The following is a 23184-nucleotide window of genomic DNA, read 5'->3' as shown; positions in this document are numbered from 1 at the left end:
GATCCAATAAACAGATAAACTATTAAAAGTTAAGCCAGCGTTGAAATCTCACAATTTGAAGAAGCTCAAACGTAAAACGTTTTGTGTTGATTTTTTTTTTCCCAAATAATAATCGTTGTGGAAAAATGTTTGACAAAAATTAGAAAATTTATAAACTAGCCCCTCTACTAATTCTCCAATGTACAATGTTGAAGCTTAAAAAAAAAAAAATCAAATGAAAGTTTATTCCTTGGTCTTCGTCCTCCCAATTCCCGGTGGTAAAGGTTGTTGTGTGCTTTGATCCAATCAAGGCTTCTGATGTATCTGTTAGAGACGGATATGTTAAAAGGGAAGGTTAATAAGTTCTGTTATTTTTTTTAGGCTTTTACGTTCCTCACAACAGAGATAAAATAACCACCACAGTCACGTTGGAAACTAGATTGGATACCACAATTAATATCCTCAGAGCTTGCAGCTTGCTGAGCAACCGACCGACACATATGCCTTTGTGCTTCAAGTTAGAGCATCATTGTCCGGGGCTCTTGAGAGCGTCTTTTAGCCTAAAAGTAGGATTGAAAAAAAATGGAAAATAGCAATAAATATAAGCGACGTTGGTTGAGCAGGGAATGGAAGAGACGGCTCTTGTGTCACGGTGAAATCGTTCAGTTCTATCTTCTCCCGGATTTCCCAAGCTTCAGATCAACAATCATGGCCACCGCTGGAAACAAGAACATGGACGCCAAATCGGTCAGTACTGATTTCGTATATTCCTTGTGGGATCTTTTTGGTTTATCCTCAGATGGTGACTTGACTTGGATTGATTTTCTTCCTGGAGAATTTTGATTGGATCGTTGACAGATTGCATGTTTCATCAGTATAAAGCTAAGGGTTTTGGTGTAAAAATTGCATGGGATCATCCGATCTGGTAGCTTTGTTCGCTCGCTCCATGGCAACATTCTTTTGTTTGATCAAGTATAAGCATGTAATGTTGTGAATATCTCTTTATGAATTTATGTCCAGTGGTATATTTATTATTATTCTCTAGCTGATGCAAATGCTATGTGATGACAGATTGCTTATATTGTGTTTGCTTGAAAACGCTGGAGTGCTTAAAATGACTTATAAAGAGATTGGTGATTATTATCAAGGAGAGAGTTCCATGAATTGAGGCTAACAGCACAGTTATTGTTTTATCATTTGTGGGGGAAATGTTTTCACGTATTTGTCGACGCGGATTATCAGGTATGTATGCTCCGATTATTTCACTTCTCAGGCTACTGTGTTGTCCTCAAACTTCAGTTATGTTCTGTAGTTGCTCTTAGTGTTGTCAACTACCATGGACTTGCTTGTATTCACCTTCTGTCCCCTGAAATGTGGAGTTAAGCATGTTGATCTGATCCTCGCTACAGACAGGAGTTAGAAACATGTTGATCTGTAGTTTCTTAGTACTGAGGATGTGGCCATGTTTTTTTTTTTATCAGAGTTATTTAAGTAAACAAAATTATGATGTAGTTGAGAGTATTTTTTTTATACTACGTTTCTTATTTGCAGATTTGTTGTTAAGTGAACTTGAAGTAACACCATTGAGCGTAAAAATTGCATGGTTTTGGACTGTGTTTTTCATACTTTTTGATGTGAACAGAAATCAACGATAGGTGCAGCTTTCTTCTCTCAAACATTGGCTGTGAATGATGCAACTTTCAAAGTTTGGGATACAGCTGGTCAGGAACGTCATTGTAGCTTGGCTCCTATGTACTACCGGGGTGCTGCTGCTGCCATTATTGTCTTTGACATTACTAATCAAGTACCAATTATTCTCAACCCCTTGCCACTAATCAGCAGTGGGCTCTTTAGGTGTGCTTAACATTTTTTTTTCTATTTTCACAGGGGCTCATTTGAGAGGGCTAAGAACTGGGTTCAGGGCTCATTTGAGAGGGCTAAGAACTGGGTTCAGGAACTGCAGGTACAAGGTATGATAATCGCTGACTATGGTCTATCTTTATATACTGCTAGTTGGTGAGGCGTGTTTGCTATAATGGGGTATTTGACTTGATATCTTTGTTTTGTTGTTGTTGTGTCTCAATAGGTAACCCTAATATGGTGATGGCTCTTGCTGGAAACAAAGCTGATTTATTAGATGCAAGGAAAGTTTCTCCAGAGGTAAACCAAATCTTCCTCTCCTGTTAAGCTCTTCTGATGGAATTAAAGTACACACACTTTGTTTCGAGATTTGAGTGATGCTTACCTATGGAATCAGAGCTTTTGCATGTCTGAATTGTGTTGTTACGTAGCTCATGATAGCTCATGATTTGAGTACACACACTTTTTCTTTAAGAATCCCTAAATAAGAGATTCCCATTAGAGCACAAAAATGTTGGTGTATCTTAACTAGGTAATATTTAATACTTAAAAATTATTAAGAGACCCAAATTGGGTTTTTGGGTTAGTGATGCTCTTACCTTTGGAAAGAGACATGTGTGGATACCACTCGACAGACGGTCAGAAAATGGTTTAGATCCGAGGAATAATTTAGCTCAGCTGACGTTTGCTTTGCACAAATCATGTGCCAGAACTGAGAGTCTTAATGGAGGAATATCTTGAAGTTGCATGTCCTATCACCCAGCTGATTCTTGGATTCTTCCTTCGTTATTTGACCACCAATCTCTCATCTGATTTTCATTTACATTTATGAATTTTCTTCTCTCCAATCTTAGCCTATTCATGTGATTTTTTTTGTTCATGTGTCCTGCACTCTGTAGAGCTTTAATTAAAGAATCCTAATGGGTTAAGGTAAACAAGGTAGGTAGGACCACCCTAACTATAGTTGCTCTCAGTTTTCATTGCTTTTATTAATTTAGAAATGTTTTCTTCACCCTTTTTGCGTTGTCAATTTGGACTGAAGTTGATATCATATACGTTAAGATATTGTCCGAATGGGAATCTTTTTGAAAAACCGCGTTAAGCTTTGTTTCTCTACATTAATTTAATATCCTCGTGTTAGTGGAGTCCAGTTTATAAGAAAGCAATATTGATAGGCTTTGGATCACTGAAACATAAGCTCACATCCTTTTCTCCAGCTTGCGAGGTTTTTGAGATGCACATCAGATCCAGACTCTCTTATTCATCATCTTCAATGGCTCGTTGGCTACTTCAGATCCTGATCATCTCTTCTCTTCATCTTCTTGTTTCTCTATCAAGTCAACAAGAGACCAGGTTTGTCTATGAAAACTTTAGCTCCCAAGAAAATCTTTATCTAATCGCTGCTGCAAAAGTACTTCCCAGTGGAGCATTGCAGCTGAGCGTATCAAATGGGCCGGGCATTCTACACGAGACCAATTCAGTTCAGTTCCTTCTCAACACATTTCGTGTGTGCTCTGGTGCCTAAGCCACGTGTTGAAGGCGGCCATGGTCTTACCTTTTTAGTATCTTCTTTTTTGGAATTCTCGCACGCACAAGAGACAAGATACTTGGGGGCTTTCAACGCATCAGCAAATGGATCTCACGCTCTTGCTGTTGAGCTTGACACTATTTGGAACCCTGAGTTCAAAGATGCCAAAAGCAATCACGTGGGTATTGATGTGAACAACCCTGTATCTCTTGCAGTAGCTCCGGCAGCTTACTATTCCGACATGAAAGGGAAAAACGAAAGCATGAACCTCTTGAGTGGAAAGCCTATACAGGTCTGGGTGGATTATGACGGCACTATGCTCAGTGTCTGGCTCGCACCTCTTCAAGTCCAGAAGCGGCCAAGTCGGCCTCTTTTGTCACACCCAATCAACCTTGAAGAGATTTTTCCGAATAGATCTCAACTGTATGTTGGATTCTCAGCATCAACAGGGAACGCGGTGAGTGATCACTATATTCTTTGGTGGAGTTTTAGCACAGGCAAAGGATCACTGCATCGACTTGACTTCTCAAAACTTCCTAAAGCTCCTTACTCTATAGGTCCGCATGAGAATCTACCTCTAGGTCGGCATGAGAAACTACCTCTAGGTCCGCATCAGAATCTACCTCCATGGATTATTGTCCTCCTGGTTGTGTGTTTGGGTATTGTGGTATTGGCTGTTCTTGCAGGAGTTTATGTCCGCAGGAGGAAGAAGTATTCAGAAGTTTCTGAATCATGGGAGGAGGAGTTTGATGCACATAGGTTCTCTTACAAGTCCTTGTACAAAGCAACAAAGGGTTTCAGCAAGGATGAGTTCCTCGGAAAAGGTGGGTTCGGTGAGGTCTATAAAGGAACTATTCCGCAGGGCAGAGAAGTAGCAGTGAAGAGAGTCTCCCATAATGGTGATGAAGGTTTGAAGCAATTTCTGGCTGAAGTTGTCAGCATGAGATATCTGAAACACAGGAATCTTGTTCCTCTTTTCGGGTATTGTAGGAGAAAGCACGAACTCCTTCTTGTCTCCGAGTACATGCCCAACGGTAGCCTTGACGAGCATTTGTTTGATGATACGAAAGCTGTTCTTTCTTGGTCGCAAAGACTTGTGGTTGTTAAAGGAATAGCATCTGCTCTGTGGTACCTTCATACAGGTGCTGACCGAGTTGTTCTGCACCGAGATGTTAAATCTTCCAACGTTATGTTGGACGCCGAGTTCAATGGTAGATTAGGGGATTTTGGCATGGCTAGGTTTCATGACCACGGAGGCAATGCAGCCACAACAGCTGCTGTGGGAACAGTAGGGTACATTGCACCTGAGCTAGTGACAATGGGAGCTTCAACTGGAACTGATGTTTACGCGTTTGGTGTTTTCATGCTCGAAGTAGCATGTGGTAGAAGACCCGTTGAAGCGCAGTTGCAAGTTGAGAAACGATATATGATCAAATGGGTTTGTGAGTGCTGGAAAAAGGATGCTTTGCTTGATGCCGCTGATCCAAGACTGGGAGATGAATTCATAGCCGAGGAAGTCGAGATGGTTATGAAACTAGGTTTGCTCTGTTCAAATGTCGTGCCAGAGTCTAGGCCTACGATGGAACAAGTGGTCTTATACCTAAACAAGAACCTGCCTTTGCCAGATTTCTCACCGTATACTTTGGGGATAGGCACATTTGCTCCGTTTATGGTTGATGCAGCTTCCCTACTAGCCTCATCTGCGTCATGGAGTTGGTCAGGTCCCTCGATGTCTTCTTCGTCTTCCAATCACTCACCTTACGCTTGTCAGCCAACAATTCAGCCATGGTCAGAGACTAAGAACTCTCTTCACGTAGTTGCAGAGCCAGAGAAGCCTAAGACTTGAAGACTTTCTTACCATCTGTTAAAACTGTCATAGTGAGTCTGAGTCCAGTCTTTACAGCATCAGCAGTCGGAGGTAATTCCTGATGTGCATTCATATCAGCAAACAGATCTTTAGTAGCTCTCAAGATTGTTCTAATAGTCAGGTCTTATTTGCCCCAGTTTATTCTCTTTGTCCCTTTACAAATGTTTATCCACTTTTACGATTGGTTATTAACAAGTAGTTTTATGTTTCCTCTGGCATAATTATTCCTCTATATACATACTTTGGTCAATTACCAAAGGGCTCTCTGTTAGAAAGCTGTTTTGGTTTATAAGCGAGAGCTGTGTGTTTTATGTTAGGATTTGGGAAAGAGATTGGATGTTGTTAAGAAAAATATGTATGGTTATTAATTGCAATAAGGGTTTTACACTTTTACATTGTTAGAATTTTTATTGTAAGCAACATATGATGTGACGATTGGACAACAGTCACATTTTCAAGAAACGACGAATATAGTAGTAGTTGACCCTGATATAAATACATGTGACAACTAGTTCATGCTGCTTATCATGTCAGATGATTGTTGTAAATATTATTGATGGATGTTTCAGTCCAGATATCTTAGGATAGTACTATGTGAAGTGTAGTCTTCTGAGTACAGATCTTTGGGGTTTTGATGGATGTTTGGTCCTTTTGCCGGTATTCTTAAGCTTTAAAGTGATTACTAGTGTAACTCCCGTGCTAAAGCACGGATCAAATTTATTGTATTCTAATTTTTTTAAAAATTATGTGGTATCTTTTTATAATGAAACAGAGTATTTATTAAACCCTTTTACCTAAAAGAAACAGGGCATTTATATTAAATGTTTAATTTCGATAACATTCACCTTCTGTAACGTTAATATACTTTATCTTGTATAAATTATAATATTAATTGAAATAATATATATGGTTAAATTCGGATATTTTTACTGTTATTTTGCTTTTACTTGATTGGAAATAAAATCAGATATTTTTACTGTTATTTTGCTCCTACTTAATTGGAAATATATAAGAAGTTAACATTTACATCAATACAAAATAAAATAAAACATAGTTCACTCATTACCATCTTTTGTTGTGGCGGTTAACTTTCATCCACTCTAACAGTTTTGAAATTTTATTCGCCTCTTCTTCCCAAACATTGTCAAAATCATCACTCATATGTAATTTCCTATGAATATAGAAAAACTGAATGGGTCAAATCAGCAATATGTCTAGAATGAAATGAAAGTGCTTATTGTTACCTCAGTCTGATGTAAATTGCTCCATAGATTTCAAGGTGCTTCCTGAATAATCTAAAGAATTTTCCTAAATATAAGTCATGTAAAAATCAATTTATAGAAAAGAAGTAGGAAGTTTGCTCCAAAAAAAAGAAAAGAAGTAGGAAAATATTTTGTCACTTTCGTAGCTGATAAACGGTGAGAAACTGATGTCCCTGTTAAAGAATTTCAAGAATCATTGTGAGAATATAAGAACTGTCACAAAAAGATGTTTGAAGCAAAGGAAAAGTGCAGTGGTAATTCTGTCAATTTGTAAAGGGATTATTTCACAGAAGATAGGTAAAAAAATTTGTGAGAATATAGACAAAAAGGAGTAGCAATAAAAAAGACTGAGAAGTTCTTGATGATGTTGATCGTTTAAAAGTTGTAGAGCCACCGTATGTAAAACTATGAAAACATAAAGAAAGAAAAAGAGCAATCTGGTGGAGAAGAAACAGTTTAATAATGAAGAAAAAATTTGAACGTGGTATGGAAATTCCGAAAACTTTGGAATCTAAGTAGTTATTAGTTGCACAAAAATAGGGAACTAAAGAAAAATAATTTAATCGACTGAATTTTTTTACAAAAGACTTTCCACGTGTCAGAATTTTATTGGAAAGGCGACTTGCGCTTTAGTATATAGGGATATGCATATAATATTTATAAATAAAGGTTTAAGGAATTAAGTGATTGTTTCAGAATAATAAATCATTTCATACATGTAATATATGCTTGTTTTTAAACCGTATATAATGTTGATCATGTTCAAGTTATCAAATATAGATGATTTTTGTTTAAAAATACACATTATAGTACGTGATTTATGAAAAAAGAAATTTAGAAGTACTGAAATGAAAATTCCAGTATTTATATTCGGATTAGCTGGAAAGTTGGCCATGTTCACGTGAATAAGAGACAGAAAAAGACGAAACGAATTGTTAAGTTTAGTTAAACAATGGAAACTGTAGAGAAAAGACAAAAGTCTTGTGACATATATCTCAAGAAGAGCATCTAACCTAATCATGAACCGGTTAGTAACCATTTACCAACCGGTTACGATCCAATTTAAATTGGAGACTCGTGCGTGTATGCATACACAAACGAAACTTGCTCAGCTTCATTGTGATATATTGATGAGTCAGAATGTTGGAAACACATAGAGTCTTCATCCTCTGCTTTTTGCTCTGTCTCCTCACATCTCATTCTCTTGTCTCCCCTCTTCAAACCTTCCAGAAGATCCCTCTGCCACCAGGAGTCTCTGGTCCCGAAGCTTTTGCTTTCGATTCTCACGGTGTAGGACCTTATACCGGAGTCTCCGGCGGCAAGATCTTAAAATACCAAGGACCAAAGCTTGGCTTTACAGAGTTCGCCTATATTTCACCAATAGCGTATGTTCTAATCCATATACTTATCACTTATGCATACGTATACATACACACTTTAGTAATAACCCAAATGTGTATTTTATAGGAACAAGTCACTATGTGATAAAGCAGTAGGGACTTTTCTTGGTAACATATGTGGTAGACCAGTCGGTTTAGCTTTCAATGAGATAACCGGAGATTTGTACATAGCCGATGCGTTCTTGGGGCTGTACGTGGTTTCACGCCGCGGTGGCCAAGCCAAGCGCCTAGCCGACAGCGCAGTTGGTTTACCTTTTAAATTCCTTGACGGTTTAGATGTAGATCCAGTGACTGGTTCGGTTTACTTCACATCTTTCAGCACAAGATTTGGCCCCAGGTTGATTGAAAATTTGATTTCGGTTTAGTTAAACCGGACAAAAGTAATCTCTTTTTTTTCGTTATTACAGTCAACTTGTCTTGGCGGTTGCTGTTAATGATGCAACGGGGAGGTTCTTTAGGTACGACCCAAAGACGAAAAGCATAACCGTTTTGTTAAGCGGTCTCAGTGGCTCCGCCGGATGCGCCGTGAGCTCCGACGGAGAGTTTGTTCTTGTGGGAGAGTTCTTGAGGAATCGTATCTTAAGGTATTGGATCAAGGGTCCAAAAGTCAACACGTGGGACGTTTTCGTACCTTCGATCCCTGGTCCGGACAACATAAGGAGAACAGACGGTGGAGATTTCTGGATCGCCTCCAACTCCGTTAAGCTTATAGTGGTCCCCACCGAGCCATCAGCGGTGAAAGTCAACGCCGGCGGTGAGATTATCCAGCGTATGTCTCTCGGAGAATATTATGGAGATACGTTAGTAAGTGAAGTGAATGAATATAGAGGTGTTGTTTATGTCGGAACACTCACGACCAACTTTGTTGGTAACATGTAACAAAAGATGTCAAAAATAATAGTTAATGCCTCCATATCAAAATGATTTGTTTTAAAAATACATTTTTTGTATTTTAATATATTTTATTAAACAATAATGGTAAATTGTAAGTTTTGAATAATTAATTGTGTTTATTTAATTTTGATTGACTAAAAATTGTGGAAAATAAAGTTTTTTAAAAAATTGTGAAAATAGTTAACCCACAAAAATAATCAGAATTTAATCTGAAAATTCCAAAAATACATCATTTTTAAAACAGGACTATATTATAAAGTTTTTTTGATACTTTTAAATCATCAAAAAGTTTACAGATTTGTTTATAGAGAAGAACAATATAAGCTATCGATGAGCTTGTCCGAATGATCTAACCATAATTTCTTCATAACGTATTCCTTCACTTTCTTTTCCTCGTCTTCGAATACATTGCACAATGCCTGGACATAGTAAGGTGGGAATTTCCCGTTTAGTTTCAAGAAGTACATGACGTCTCGTGCCGCGTCTCTGCAGTAATCGTCTCCTATGATATCTACGACATCTAGATGATATACTTTTGTTTTCCTTGAAAGAGAACGAGAGAGATATTCATCGATGGTTCTTCTAATGCAAGTTTCCAGAGGGCTCTTCTTGATCACCAAGGTGGTTCTTGTTATGCAAGCTAAGCTGCTGAGGAGCTTCTCCGAATGATCTAACCATTTGGCTGTGACGTAGTCCTTCACTTTTGTTTCGTCGTTTCCGAATACATTGCACATTGCCTTGAGGTAGTAACGTGGGAACCGTCCGTTCAGTTCCAAGAAGTACATGACGATTCTTGTCTCGTCTTTGCATAACTCGTCTTCAAGCTTGAGATTAGGTGATGTGGATTTGTCTGAAGGAGAAGGAGTGGGCGATTGGGTGGTGGTTCTTCTCATGCAAGTTTCCACAGGGCTTTCCTTGGCTAAGGAGACGGCAGAAATGGAGAGGACGACTACAAAGAAGACGATGGTGCTCATTGAGGTCTTCATTATTGCTTTTTGTTTCTATTGGTGTGTTATAAGAGAGACAATGCATATGCCTATTTATATATTAGTGAATAGCTGAAACTGTAAATTGTTTCACATTAACTTCATGTATAATCGGTTTTAACTCAGATAAGTATCAGTTTAATTTCATTGATGGCTTTGAAGACGTTTCTTTGCAACGGGTCGGGTAAAGGTTGGAATCATCGGAGAGAGCTGAGGTAATCTTTAAGAAGATCAATGATAGGAGTAGCTAAAGAATCTCGGCCAAGTTGCTGAAACATGATCCCATCCATTCGAGCTTGTACCCCCTCGCTGACTGTTAACTCATCGAGTAGTCCTTTCAGTGTTCTGTCTACTCCAATCACCGAGCTTCCTATACCGCTTAAGATATCTGGTAGTGATGTAGAAGGTCTTGAAATTTCGATAAGAGTTACCTGTATGTATTCACCACAAGAATAACCAGAGTATCTAATGTAAGTTACACAAAGATGAGTTCAGTGAAGTTCAAAAGAGAGTTTTTTAATGACGAACCTTCTTGTCAAGAGGAATATTAGCTTTCTGCTTAGCGATGGCTATAGCTCGGGAGAGTCCGCCTAGAGCATCAACAAGACCACGAGAATGAGCATCCTTACCGGTCCAGACTCTGCCTTGTGCTACTTCTTCCATCTTGTCAACCTAATAACATGAGAGAACAGAAGAATATTAGTCTCGGAGAGGCAGGCGTTGAAGAAGAGCAATACAGGAAAGAAGGAACATATACAGGCATTGATCTTGATAAGGCTGCTTTGTTCCTGAAAAGCTGATATGCATGCTGTGCCGACTTCCCAAACAGTTCAGCTTCTTCTGGCCTGAAAACACAATCGCGCTTCTTTTGAATTGTGAATTTAAGGAACGTATAGCTTCTTACAGAGGTATACTCGATGTGATAAAATGGAGTGTGGTAACTTACTTAAAAGGTCTTTCCTCAGCCCCCAGAAGCTCAGCATATTTTCCCCTAGATATAGTTTCCTTGTTAAAGCCAATCTTTTCATATAGTTTGGCCAAGGTAAATCTTGCTGCAACAACAACAACATACAAAAGCAATCAAACAATAGGGAGGATGATAAAGAGACTTGTACAAAGATGAGATCACCTGTGACAACTCCAATTGAGCCAGTTAATGTCAAATTTTCAGCAACAATGGTGTTTGCAGCCATTGCCATGTAGTAGCCTCCGCTTGCTGCCACATCTGACATCGATGCAATCACGGGTTTCGTTTCAGCCAATAGTTTGATCTCCCTCCACATTCTGTGTACCAATACGTAGTGTTATAATAAAACCTAAAGGTGCAGCAAAACCATCCAAACTTACCATAAATAAAATAAAAATGTTTCGGACTTCAACGTGTTAAAAGGTGAAGTGAAACCATCAATGGCATGTTAAAATCATACGAGCATATTAACGGTACAAATTACACAGCATTGAAGATTTACTAAAACTACTACTTACAAATCAGAAGCAAGTGCATCGCCTCCTGGACTGTCAATTCGTATGACGGCAGCCTTATATTTTTTGTTCTCTTCAAAAGAAAAAGAGGAAATATAAAGTTTTGGGCTGCTGTAGAAGAATACAGGCATTTACTTTGCAGACGAAAAATAAACAGACCTACCTCTTACACTGCGGATCTTCTCAATGAGTTGTTCTGCTACAATAGATGAGCCAGGAGTGCTCAGCGGACCCTTAACCCGAGAAATACTTCCCCCTGCTCTAATAATAGCTATTTGGTCTCTACCACCGCTTAGACCAAGAGTCGACTTCTTAACACCTGAATATTTCCTACATAAAGCATTTCAATTGAGAGAATGTATGCATGTTACTAGCCTGTATAATTAATATAACTGCACGAAGCTAAAAGGTAACCGTAGAAGAAAATGAAGACAAGTATAATATGCTACAGAAATGAGTAACCACAGAGTATGCATATACCAGTTACTAAAAAAGTTGCAAAAAGTTTATTCCTCCCAACACGATGAGAACCTATAGACAAGAAATCTTGTCTACACTTTGCTGAGTTACGATCTCTAGTAGGTAGTGCCACAGGATATTCAGTTCTTCTTATTACACTAACTCTAAATCAAGATTAGCCAATAATGCAGGAACCAACTAGGGAACAGTACCCATTTATGTATACAACACCTAAAATAGTACAAGGCTAGAGCCAGTTGTACGTGCAAAGATAATAGCTCTAGATTCAGTAAGCCTCAATTTGAAAATTCCATGTAGTAAGAGTCGGTTACTTGTAATCAACAGTGGGAAGCTTTTTGTCTTTTTCAACTCCAAGTCTCTCTTTCAGCATTGATATAACCTGCAAGGGCATTCAAATTGATTGGAATAGATCAAAAAACAGCATGGACTATGAGGGGCGTTATCTAATTCTCTTTTAGATAGATTTTTCAGGGAAAACTTTATAATTATATCCCAATATTTTGAGAGGATGCCAAAACAACCAAAAGGGAAAGTTCATAACTAAGGACGAAATAACAAGCACATTATTCTAGCCCTACGTAGAAGGTACCTCATCATCATACCGAATATCCTTTATCAGTCCCTCTTCCTTTAGTTTTTCAATTTCGTAAACTCCTTGATTGATGAAACTTTCAACATCTTCACGCTTTTTCCCTGCATGGTTCTAAGCAGAAGCCACTCAGGAGAGAACTAAACGGTTAGAAACCAATAACAAGATTGGTGAAAAGGTCTCGAACCTGTTGAATCAGAAACACCATCCAGCCAATTTGCATAGATGTTATCAAGCAGCACGCTCAGCATCTCGTAATTCTCCTCGGATATGCTTTTGCGAGCAAGCTGATCTCCAGCGCTTTTGTACTTTCCAATTCTTTGAACCTGAGGTTCAATCCCCACTTTCTCGAAGACACCTAAACTTTTTGAAAAAAAAAATTAGTTAACGATAAATGTGAAAATGTAAATCTTTGTGTCTTTCATATTCAGCTTTAGGATATAGGATGGTGTGGCAAGTGAATGTAAGACTGTATAACTCTATGATATAGAACATAGATATTTCTTATGCGAGAAACTGAGCAAATCATTACCTCCAAGAAAAGAAGCTTGAACAGTCAAACCATAAAGAAAGGAATAGGCACTAGGCGGAGCATAGAGCTCACTGCATGCACAGCCAAGATAATACTCCTTTAGTCCGCATATGTTGATATACCCAACAATGAATTTCCCTGACAAAAGAAATATATGTTTGATCAGCTTTTAGAAAGCATGTGAAAAAGCTAGAGAGAGTAAATGAACTTCCAACCTAAAGCACTAGAGAGCTACCTGATTTCTTAAAATCTAATATATGCCTACGAATTTCTTCAACCTTTCCCCAGCCACAGCTCAAAGGCTCAATGTGAAGGTAGACTCCAGCAATACGAGGATCATAAGCAGCTTTCACGAGATTCTCAGAGATTTGGGGCAACGAAAGCCCTGAAGTGAAACGGCTCTTCAGCTGATCAGAGATCTGAAACATAGATAGATAGATAACAACAAAGCAAGTAAGGAGTTCTATTCACAAAATAAACATCACAAATACATTGTACTAGTGTATTTTGTTCGTCAACAAATGACTAGACCTGGCCGCGCAGAGTCATAGTCAAGACGCTTCCTTTGCGAACACGCTGCCAAGGATAAGCAAACAGCATCCTGAACTTGACAACAAAGCTCTCCCACGCGTTTCTATCTTCGTACACCATCTCTCCTGTAGGATAGTCCTCAGCTCCATCCCGGGGCTGTTCCTGCTGTTGCTGATCTTTCTCCATTTCCGCCGAGGAAGCAGGTGAATCGTCGAAGGCGCGAGCCGAGAATCTCCGAGAGCGGAGACGAGGAACGATATGGGAAGATGATGAATGCGAATCCGAAGGAGAAGAGGTGAAATTGGAGTTCACGAGGAGAGGTCTTCTGTATATAGCCGTCGTCGCGGAGACCAGTGACCTACTAGTCGTGAAGACTACTTGAGGCGCGTGGAGTAGTAGTAGCTTCGCCATTTTCTCTCTCACTCGCTTTCTCTCTCTCCTGCGATTTTTCGAGGAAAAGAGAGAGAAAGAAAGAAGATTTGAGAAGAAGGTTTTAGTTTCTTCCACGTCGTCGCTTCTTCTTCACCGTGTGTGTGACGTGTGACGGTCAAAGTCGTTACGTGGAGTAACCGCTCACAATGATTCGTCACTTAAGTCCATTTCGGTTTATCCCGGTTCATTTTAATCAAAATCCCCAAGTAAGAAACCGAAATTTGATAACCGAATTTCAATTTTAAATCGCCGGTTTACTGTTTGGCTATTTATATACTCCGTCATCGTCTTTGCTCCACTTCCATCATCTTCCTTTCTTTCTTACTCTCAGTAACTGACTGCTAAGAGAATATCTTCTTCTTCTTCCCATCTCTTTCGAGCTCCATCGATTCTTGCGGAAGCTTTCTTCTTCCGTTTAAGGTGAAGAAGAAGACTGAAACGTTCTCGTCTTCTCTCTCGTTCTTTGCTTCTTTCGTTTACGCTCAGATTCGTAAACGTTATCGTTTGATTCTTTCTTTGGATTCGTTCGTCTTGATAAGTTGCGTTGCAGTAACTCTAAAAGCTCAAACCTTTCATGCATTTATAGTAACTTCTTATTATGAATCTCTTGATCGTCTCTCTCCTTCTTTGTTTCTTTCGATTGTTACTTCTTATGAATCTCTTGATCGCATAACGTTATCGTTTTGATTCTGTTCGTCTTGATCGCATGTGCAAAAGCCTTCTCGTTGCAGTATAACTCTAAAAGCTCAAGCCTTTCATGCACTTATTATAGTAACTTCTTATGATGAATCTCTTGATCGTATTGCATCTGCAGTTGTAGTGAATATATGAAAAGATTTGTATTTTGTGTGTGTTTACAGGGTTTGCAATGGTGCGCGAGAGCTCTGTTTCTCTGTGGTCACCTCAAGACTTGTTGAGGGATAAAGTTCGGCTCGTTAAAAGAAAAGACTCTGCAGGAAGATACGAGATAGTTCCCATCGATGATCCGTTGACTTTTGAGAAAGGTTTCTGCGCTTTCGTCCGTGCGTGCCAGCTACTCTCCCAGAAGAACGATGGACTCATCTTGGTTGGTTTGGCTGGTCTTTCCGGAGCTGGAAAATCTGTCTTCACTGAGAAAATTTCCAACTTCTTGCGTAGTATTGCTATCATCAACATGGACAGCTACATTGATGGTGCTCGTGCCACCGGTAGAGACTTTGATGGTATGACTTGTTTCGCACGGCTTGATTCGGTTATTGCTTGCTTTCTTGGGTTTTATTGAAGAGTGTTGTTTACTATTGTTGCAGACAAACGGTTGACAGATTATGATAAACTTCTTGACAACATACACGGCCTAAAGGATGGACAATCTGTTCAGGTTCCTATATATGACTTCAAGTCGAACTCGCGAATTGGTTACAGGTAGTGATTATATATATATCTGATAGGCAAAGACAATTTATATTGCTTAGCACATAGATTAGTAGTTTATGTGCAGTGACGACTTATATGGTTCTTTTGTGTGTGTGTGCTTTAATTATAGAACGGTTGAGGTGCCTAGCTCCCGCATTGTTATCCTTGAAGGCATATACGCTTTGAGCGAGAAGCTACGTCCTTTCCTCGATCTTCGTGTCTCCGTCACTGGTGGAGTGTCTTCCAATCTTGTCAAGCGTGTTTTGGGAGACATTCAACGTCCTGGCCAGGATTCTCAAGAGACAGTTCGTCGAATATTCGAGACGGTTCTCTCACCCTATTCTATCCTCTGATTAAATCTCCCTTGCTCTCATCCTTGCTGCCTGATGCATGTGTTGTGTCTTCTCTATCCAGGTTTATCCCACGTACGAGGCGCTTATTGAACCTGACCTGAAGACAGCTCATATTAACATCGAAAACAATTTTGACCCCTCTGGCTTTCAGAACCCAACATATATTCTAAAGGTTTTACAATACTTTCTATTTTTGGCGCTTTCAATATTATTATCTGCAACTAGCAGCAGCAAAACTTTTCCTGGTTTTGTTTTTATCTTAATTGTAGTCAACGAAGGCGTTAACACCAGAACAAATGAAGGCAGTTCTGTCTGAAGACTTCAAAGAACGTACAGAAGAAACTCGTGACATCTATCTGCTACCACCAGGCGAGGATCCTAAAACATGTCAATCATTCCTCAGAATGAGGAACCGGGATGGAAGATACTATCTCACGTTTGAGGTTTGGTTTTTATTAACTTGTTCATATATACTATAGTTCTTTATGTATAAACGTACCATATCAGATTGAGAAACAGATGTTTATGGTTCTATGGTATTTGCTTTCAGGAGTCGTTTACAGATTGTTCGTTAGTTATATCTCCCGGAATAACTTTCCAAGTCAACGTTCGCCTTCTCGGAGGATTAATGGCATTGGGTTATACCCTTGCAGCAATCTCGGAAAGAACAAGTCATATCTTTGATGATGACAAGGTTACTGTGAAGAGTGATCGTTTTAAACAACTGAACCGGACACATGTTCAGGTAGTATCTGTTTTCTCTTTGCTCTCTGTACAAAGTGTTATAACTAGTAATCAACCTTTTTCTCAACTCCTTTTATGAAGGTGCGAGGTAGAGACCGTACATACGTTGAAAACGTGGCTAACCAACTCGGACTGGAAGCTTCTTCATATGTTCCACATACATATATTGAACTGATGCAGCTGGAGAAGCGTGTGAAAAAAGTTATGGTATGAGTTGTGCACACATATCCGGTGGATTATATTTATATCATGATGGTAAAGCTTTGATATGTGTGTGGGTCCATGTTTTCAGGCTTTGCCAGATGACTTGAAGACAAAAGTTAGCTTAATTCCTTCTCAAGGAGCCCTTCCAAGACTAAGAGCTTCTGCTGATAGTAGAGCACCTGCAGCCACGCTTCCAAATCAGGTAAAAAAAAAGTGGTCTCTCTGTTTTTTTTTTACCCTAAGATCTTTCAATATTATACAAGTTACGTTGTTTCAAAAAGTCATAACTGAGCATATATTATCATGTTTTATAGGGTGTTATCACTCGGCTCATATACCAAATATCAACAGTGAATGAGAGGATGGATGAGTGCACATACCATCTTGAAGAGTTGAATTCCAGTATCCCGAACAGGAGAGCTGCTGCTGCTGCTGCTGCTTCTGGGTCCCTCTTGTCTGCTCTCATGGAAGAGGTATTTTTTTTTTCAATTTTATTCTCGACTTACTTCACTCCAATAGACATAAGCTGAACTTAAGAGATAGCTTTAGACTCGGAGAGAGACTACTGTAAGGGTCTAAATATTTCATTTTATCTTTTATTATATCTGGACAGGTTGAACTTGTTACTGGAAGACAACATGAGATAACGCTTCAAATGGACATACTGACCAAACTTGTTCACGAGCATCTTGTACTTGTAGAAAGGTCACGCACAGAGAGAGTAGTCAGCGACAGAGCCAACAGCACAACGCAGAACCTCGGGCCTTCCACTGTACCTGTTCTTCTTGCTGTGGCCATTGGCTGGATCGGCATTCTTGCATACAGTCTCAAATAGTTGCTGTAACAGCTAGTGTTAACTCACTGCTGAAACTCAGGGTCCGTGAAAAAAATAGTGGATAATGATGATGTAAATAACAGAGTTTGTGTGATACACACTGGATAGTCTTGACGATGTATATAGCATGTTCCAAGAATAAGAGACTGATTCGTTTACATTTGCCATTCATAAGGTTGGTGCACACGCATGAGACATTGGGATTAGACGCAATATGAATCTGTCTTTGACTAAAAAAGATAAACTCTTTGGTTCGATCGTTCCAGCTAATAGGGAGATCCATGAAACCATATAGAGAAATTACCCAGAATAACTCAAATTATTCTACTAATGACTAGAATAACTCATAAAATATTGGAATAACTAGAATAACTCTTGGAACATGGAAGATTACGATTTTGCCATTACTGATAATTAAAACCTAATTAAAAAGGCAAAAAAAAATTAATATTATAAGAACGAAAAAAAACGACAAAACACTTTACCTTTGGCTTTTTCGTAGGGTTTCTTCACCAAAGGCGACAAAACACACTCTTCATCGTCTCCGCACATCCAGCTCCGACTGTCCCTTCTCCGTCACCTCTACCGTAAACGGCTTCGTCTCCGCCATCCTCCAAGCTAACTCATGTTCGTCTCTGTCCTTGTAGACAAATCTGAAATTGATTTCACCTCTGTCACAATTTGCTTTCAATTGAAAGTTACTCTAATCTTTGAGTCCTAAAACCTATGCTATTCGACTTTGTTGTTATCATATATTGATTGATTGCATGTTGAAATTTAGAAACCCTAATTCCCAATTTCATTTAACCTTCCTTTGAACTCTGTTAAATTCATAAATGTGAGATTGGTTAAAGATTGTATTTGATAATCGGTAGAGATTTAGTAAACTATGTGCTAGTGTTTTCTGTGTGAAGCTTTTATAGACTGTGCTTTCTGTATGATCGTAGGTTGCAAAGCTAGGCGGTGAAAAGTAGAAGTCTTTGACAGAAGAAGTGAGTTTCTCTGTTCTTTGTTTCTTCCCTAGGTTGCATGGTGATTTGCCTATCGTGATATAACTCGGATTGTATTAAGTGGCTATTTAGGATAAGAAAGTTTATTTGGATAAGGAGACAGAGTATAGCAAGTCACTGGAGAACAACAATGCTGATGAAGAACTATGTGTATCATTATTAATTTTTTGTCTTTCTTTTTTTTCACTCTAACATGGAATTTTGAATCCTAATATGATATGGTGACTTTGTCAGGAAGAAGATGAGGAGAAGCAATTTGATGAGTTTAATGAGGCTGAGGAGAATGAAGATGTGAAAGAAGAACCTGATGAGGCTACTTTCTTTTGGTCTGATCTCATTCAAATGGGTTTAACTTGTATATTGTGATGGTGCATTGTAAATTTTAAGCCTTTATTTTGGTGAACTCAGTTATTGTATTCTGCTTGTTGAATTAAATTGATGATATTTTATTTACATGGATACGTAAGTATAGATTAAAACAATATAACAATAAGAAAATGAGTAAGAGACAAATAGAAGATAACATCTGTTTTCCAACATAAATTGATAGGATTAAGATCAATCAAGCCAGTGTTGCACTGGCCACTTTATAATTCATGTGTTTGTTTTTACTTCGTTGTCTTCCTGCAAGGTGGTAATGGCTTGCCACAAAATCTGTTTTGTCTTGTCAGTTCCAACTCGTGTTCATGCTCAAAAAACCACTTTTTCTTTCAAACTTCTATTTTCTGCAGACGAGAATTATGTGATCCATGTTTTTCCAAGCAATAAGGATTGCAACAAGTGATTAAACAACCATAAAAATGACAACTTGAAAATGAAGAAAAGAGGTATAAAAGAGATGACGACAACTGAATTTTTTTACTTAATTCTGAGTTTAACTGACCTGAAAATATACCAGATTCGAAATTATTGTAAATCTGGTCGAAATTGGAATTTGTTTACATAAACCCAGATTTTCGTCAGTAAGTCTGCCACAACAAAAATTTAAAAGTCTGTCACTTCATAAACAAAAAGTCTGCCAACAATTTTAAGTCGGTTATATAAATCTTCCGTAAGAAAATTAGTCGAACATAAGTAAATAAATCGGTCCATAAGAAAATAAGTTGACCACATAAATCTGCCATTTATAACAAATCGGCTATATCATTCGACAGATTTATGCTTAAAATCTATTTTCTAAACAAATCGAACAATTAAGTCTACCGTATGAACAAATCTGACGTTTTTAAAAAAGTCTGACACCATTGCAACGATAGATTTATTTTTTTACACAGATTTTATAAATAGATTTATTACTTGGCAGATTTATTTTTTTGAAAATAAATCTGTCATCGATCAAATAACAAGGATATTTTGGTAATATTTTTTTTTTGTTATAACAGTGCACAAGGACAATTTTGACCAGAAAAATATTCTAATAATTTTCAAAAATTATGAGTCATTCTAGTAATAATACATTAAATTTGTGTTATTCTAGTAAACTTCCCTTTCCAACTATATATATATGGAAAAAAGAAATAAATTAAAATGTATATATTTAATCTTTAGTCTATTTTCTCATTACGAAGAAGAGCAAATCCCAAACGTCCTTTCCAAGAGTGAATATCACCATCGAGTCAATCTATAGCAGCCTCGACCTTCTCCTCGATGAGTTGTTCTACTCCTCGTGACCCATGATCATCATCAGCAATATTTTCTTCATTCCTCCTATCCAAGGAAACCCCATCAAGCATTGTATTTAACCAGTCTACCTTGAAACCTGCTTCTGTTAGCTCGACCAGGTCGCTGCGAGCGTCTTAGCTCAGTCTCGGTGAAAGTATGTGGAGGCTTGTTTAGTGTCTCCACGAGAGCAAGGAGGACGTTCATGTATGTTGTCTTCACCAATTCGTTCTTTAGACCGAAATTATTTGCAAAGTCCCGGTGATTCAGGTAAAGCGAATTAACTGATTCAATTTGCCAGCAAGAAAAATAAAAAATAGAGAGAGAGACAGATCATTTTTTGATTCTTAAGTCATCCTAGAAATGATATGCTTAGATGTTGATGTTTAAGTTGTCTAAGCCAAAGTATATGCTTTAGATGACCAAAATTTGTAAGTTTGGGATTTTTATGACCATTTTCCCAAAGATCTATAGATATATCTAGAATCTCTTTTCATAATGTCTACATTCATTTCGAAAAAATAAAAATAATTTATAACAATTCGTTATGTTCATTTTTCATAATATATATAGATTTTTTTTTTTGGACAACTATATATATATAGATTTTAATAGATAGATTTTCATTGATCGTACAATTGTGCTTACCTTAATCACTAGAGAGATTTTTCATAATATAGATTTTATTAGCCAAATTTTTATGTCTCTGATAGGTGGATGGACAAGAACAAAAACAACCACTTATATTGTAAATTTGAAGATACATGTTACTTCAAAAAAACATGTCATGTGGTCACTTCAACAAAAAAACTATCTAGTGATTAAGGTAAGCACAATTGAATGATCAATGAAACTCTCATTGTCTTGATATCAAACACCCGCCGGATAAAGAAATTGTAAGCAGAATAATTTTCGCGAGAAAAAAACTTATAATAAATCACAAAATCAGTATAACTATTGGTCAGAAGAGACGAGAAGAGAAAGAATGCTTATATAAGAAGTGAAAGAGGTTTCGTTAGAACACAAAAATATGGATAAAAAAGAATTACAATTTTAAATATGAAAATCAAAACGCAAAACTCTTCTAGAAATCTATGGCTCTAACTGGTGACCATTGATTTAGGAATATGAATGAGTAGGAAAGAAATGAATAGGAATAAAATTAATGGAATTAAAAGGAATATTTATTACTTTTTGTTCCATATCAATTTTAATAAGGAATGATTTTGTTCTATGATTCCTTAAAATTTAAGAAATGACAAGGAATCAGACGTATCAAAAATTCCCTACAAATGGTATAATTTTTAAGGAATTAGTGGGAATTGATCATTCTCCTTGGTTCCCTATGTCACTAGTTAGAGCCTATGATTCCTAATAAACATCATATATGGTAATTTAGCATTCCCCACATTATTGTATGCTTCAATATATGGTAACAATATATTTGACTTTTTGTCATTTTGAAAGACAGTTTAATTTTCCTGAACTATTTATAAACCTGTGAAAATCGTGGTGGTATGAAGTTGCAAAACATGGTTTCAAAATGGTTTAACGGCGTTGAACATTTCAACTGCACAGTATATACACAAAAATGGTATCATAGTATGTTTGTGAGCCGACATAATATAGTCTTAGAATTTATCCATTATCGTTTAGACCCAGAATTGATCTTTTGGTTCTTTGTTCAAATATATTGAGACTAATAGTCAAAGAATCATATTTGGATTGGATGATAATGTCTGTGGTGTGTTGCTTGATTAACCCTCACTTTGCTGAACCTAGCAAAGTGGCAGTGTGTAGTTTTGGGGTTCTAATAATCTTGTTCAGGTCTTGGGAATTGGTAAAAGGAATTCGCCGAGTGCTGAAGAAACCTGACATAGAGAAATCCAAGATTGAAGCTACGATTGAACTAACAATACTGCAAGAAGCGAAAGACCAGAGAGAAATAGAAGTAGAAGAAATAGAAGAAATAGAAGAAGTAGGAAGTAGAGAGTCCATTAGAGTATACCTTATGTCTTGGCTCTCTTTGTATTGTCACCCCCCAAAGAAAAAGTAGGAAGTAGAGAGTTTATTGGACTATGTCTAATCTCTTTGTATTGTCACCCTTTTATTTTGTATAAAACCCATTTTAATTTCTATATCATATTTGTTCTCACGTTAAGCATCCGAACGTTGGCATAGACTCTCTTAAGCTTTCTGACTCCATCAGTTTTGTAAGTTTTTTTTCCTTACACTTTTCCCTTCAAGTGCTTTTTATAATATAGATACTACACTTTTCCCTTTAAGTGCTTTTTATAATATAGATACCATCACTGTTAAAGGTTGCTTACTGACTTCAGGAATACATAACTCTTGGAACCTTTCCGTAAATCGGATACGATATTGCAAGTACGCATAGAAGCAAGTAAGGCACTAACTGACATCGAGTATGAATCCAAAGGCATAAGCTATTCACTCTCGTTGCTTATGAAATAGGTGGTAGAAGAGTCACCTTTACGAGGTTGGTTATATTCTCTTGCTCAAACATAGCTGCGTGCTGGTTCCAGTAGAGTTCATTTTTCCGTTTTATATACTTGCTGCTTGGTTACAAGTCTATATTGTGCGTACACACAATGCGGTTATGTCACCTCGAGTATACTTTGTTAGGCTTTAACTCAAGATTCTTTTTTTCAACCAATTGATGCCATTTTGGTTCAAATTTGATTCTCGAGACCGCTTTGTGAGACTTTTTTTTACGTTCCTTTAATTCACAAAAGAAGCGCATGCAATTGTGTGTTTCCAGGCCAGAGGAAGCTGGACTGTTTGGGAAAGTCGGCACAGCATGCATATCAGCTTTTCCGGAACAAAGCAGCCTTATCAAGATCGATGCATGTATATGTTCCAAATCTACTAGTTCTTTCCTACATTGCTCTTTTTCCGAGACTAATATTTTGTTCTCTCATGTTCATATATAGGTTGACAAGATGGAAGAAGTAGCACAAGGCAGAGTCTGGATATTTCTCTAGTAATATTCTGTTCTCTCATTCTTGTCGTCTAGTTGATGCTCTAGGCGGACTCTCCCGAGCTATAGCCATCGCCAAGCAGAAAGCTGATATTCCTCTTGAACTCATCTTTGCTTCACTGAACTCATCTTTGTACGGCAAAAGGTAGTAAGCTTACATTAGA

General features: G+C 37.7%; 3 protein-coding genes, 1 long non-coding RNA gene and 1 pseudogene across 5 annotated transcripts; 4 read left to right on the top strand and 1 right to left on the bottom strand.

The window, feature by feature from the left end:
• The first annotated feature begins 216 nt into the window (after window positions 1-216).
• Window positions 217-5623, top strand: LOC108827191 (L-type lectin-domain containing receptor kinase I.9-like; annotated as a pseudogene).
• Window positions 5624-7512: 1889 nt separating this feature from the next.
• LOC108827194 (protein STRICTOSIDINE SYNTHASE-LIKE 12-like) lies at window positions 7513-8896 on the top strand. The gene is made up of 3 exons (XM_018600553.2): window positions 7513-7881; window positions 7964-8233; window positions 8304-8896. Exons 1-3 carry the CDS (start codon window positions 7637-7639, stop codon window positions 8773-8775), a joined length of 987 nt encoding a protein of 328 aa, XP_018456055.1. The 5' UTR covers window positions 7513-7636; the 3' UTR covers window positions 8776-8896.
• A 902-nt stretch (window positions 8897-9798) lies between these two features.
• Window positions 9799-13879, bottom strand: LOC108827193 (serine protease SPPA, chloroplastic). The gene is made up of 13 exons (XM_018600552.2): window positions 13391-13879; window positions 13095-13278; window positions 12860-12997; window positions 12515-12685; window positions 12328-12431; window positions 12050-12117; window positions 11422-11588; window positions 11262-11331; window positions 10906-11060; window positions 10723-10828; window positions 10534-10621; window positions 10305-10448; window positions 9799-10207 (listed from the first exon to the last, which is right to left on the bottom strand). The coding sequence occupies exons 1-13, from the start codon at window positions 13799-13801 to the stop codon at window positions 9974-9976; spliced, it is 2040 nt and encodes a 679-aa protein (XP_018456054.1). The 5' UTR covers window positions 13802-13879; the 3' UTR covers window positions 9799-9973.
• A 250-nt stretch (window positions 13880-14129) lies between these two features.
• Window positions 14130-17508, top strand: LOC108826174 (inorganic pyrophosphatase TTM1). 2 transcript variants are annotated; one of them, XM_018599558.1, is made up of 11 exons: window positions 14130-14242; window positions 14683-15024; window positions 15109-15223; window positions 15345-15540; window positions 15629-15739; window positions 15837-16010; window positions 16118-16312; window positions 16393-16518; window positions 16604-16717; window positions 16830-16988; window positions 17129-17508. In XM_018599558.1, the coding sequence occupies exons 2-11, from the start codon at window positions 14691-14693 to the stop codon at window positions 17348-17350; spliced, it is 1746 nt and encodes a 581-aa protein (XP_018455060.1). In that variant the 5' UTR covers window positions 14130-14242; window positions 14683-14690; the 3' UTR covers window positions 17351-17508. The 2 variants fall into 2 exon arrangements, with proteins under 2 accessions (XP_018455060.1, XP_056849335.1); XM_056993355.1 differs by having other exon boundaries at window positions 14171-14262.
• A 318-nt stretch (window positions 17509-17826) lies between these two features.
• Window positions 17827-18819, top strand: LOC108825993 (uncharacterized). The gene is made up of 4 exons (XR_001945340.2): window positions 17827-17977; window positions 18298-18342; window positions 18433-18510; window positions 18595-18819. It is a non-coding gene; the product is annotated as an uncharacterized LOC108825993 (long non-coding RNA).
• Window positions 18820-23184: the final 4365 nt, after the last annotated feature.

Source organism: Raphanus sativus, chromosome 9 (assembly GCF_000801105.2).
Source record: "Raphanus sativus cultivar WK10039 chromosome 9, ASM80110v3, whole genome shotgun sequence".
Classification (NCBI taxonomy): domain Eukaryota; kingdom Viridiplantae; phylum Streptophyta; class Magnoliopsida; order Brassicales; family Brassicaceae; genus Raphanus; species Raphanus sativus.
Note: the sequence above shows the minus strand (reverse complement) of the source record. Positions and strands in the feature narration are given on the sequence as shown.

Excerpts from the sequence above, each read along its gene's own strand:
- LOC108827194 (XM_018600553.2), top strand. The coding sequence starts at position 7,637 with ATGTTGGAAACACATAGAGTCTTCATCCTCTGCTTTTTGCTCTGTCTC. Across the intron at positions 7,882-7,963 it reads GCCTATATTTCACCAATAGC|GAACAAGTCACTATGTGATA; the intron begins GTATGTTCTAAT and ends TGTATTTTATAG. Across the intron at positions 8,234-8,303 it reads AGCACAAGATTTGGCCCCAG|TCAACTTGTCTTGGCGGTTG; the intron begins GTTGATTGAAAA and ends TCGTTATTACAG.
- LOC108827193 (XM_018600552.2), bottom strand. The coding sequence starts at position 13,801 with ATGGCGAAGCTACTACTACTCCACGCGCCTCAAGTAGTCTTCACGACT. Across the intron at positions 11,589-12,049 it reads CTTCCCACTGTTGATTACAA|GAAATATTCAGGTGTTAAGA; the intron begins GTAACCGACTCT and ends TGCTTTATGTAG. Across the intron at positions 10,622-10,722 it reads GCTGAGGAAAGACCTTTTAA|GCCAGAAGAAGCTGAACTGT; the intron begins GTAAGTTACCAC and ends TTGTGTTTTCAG.
- LOC108826174 (XM_018599558.1), top strand. The coding sequence starts at position 14,691 with ATGGTGCGCGAGAGCTCTGTTTCTCTGTGGTCACCTCAAGACTTGTTG. Across the intron at positions 15,541-15,628 it reads TTCGTCGAATATTCGAGACG|GTTTATCCCACGTACGAGGC; the intron begins GTTCTCTCACCC and ends TTCTCTATCCAG. Across the intron at positions 16,718-16,829 it reads CAGCCACGCTTCCAAATCAG|GGTGTTATCACTCGGCTCAT; the intron begins GTAAAAAAAAAG and ends CATGTTTTATAG.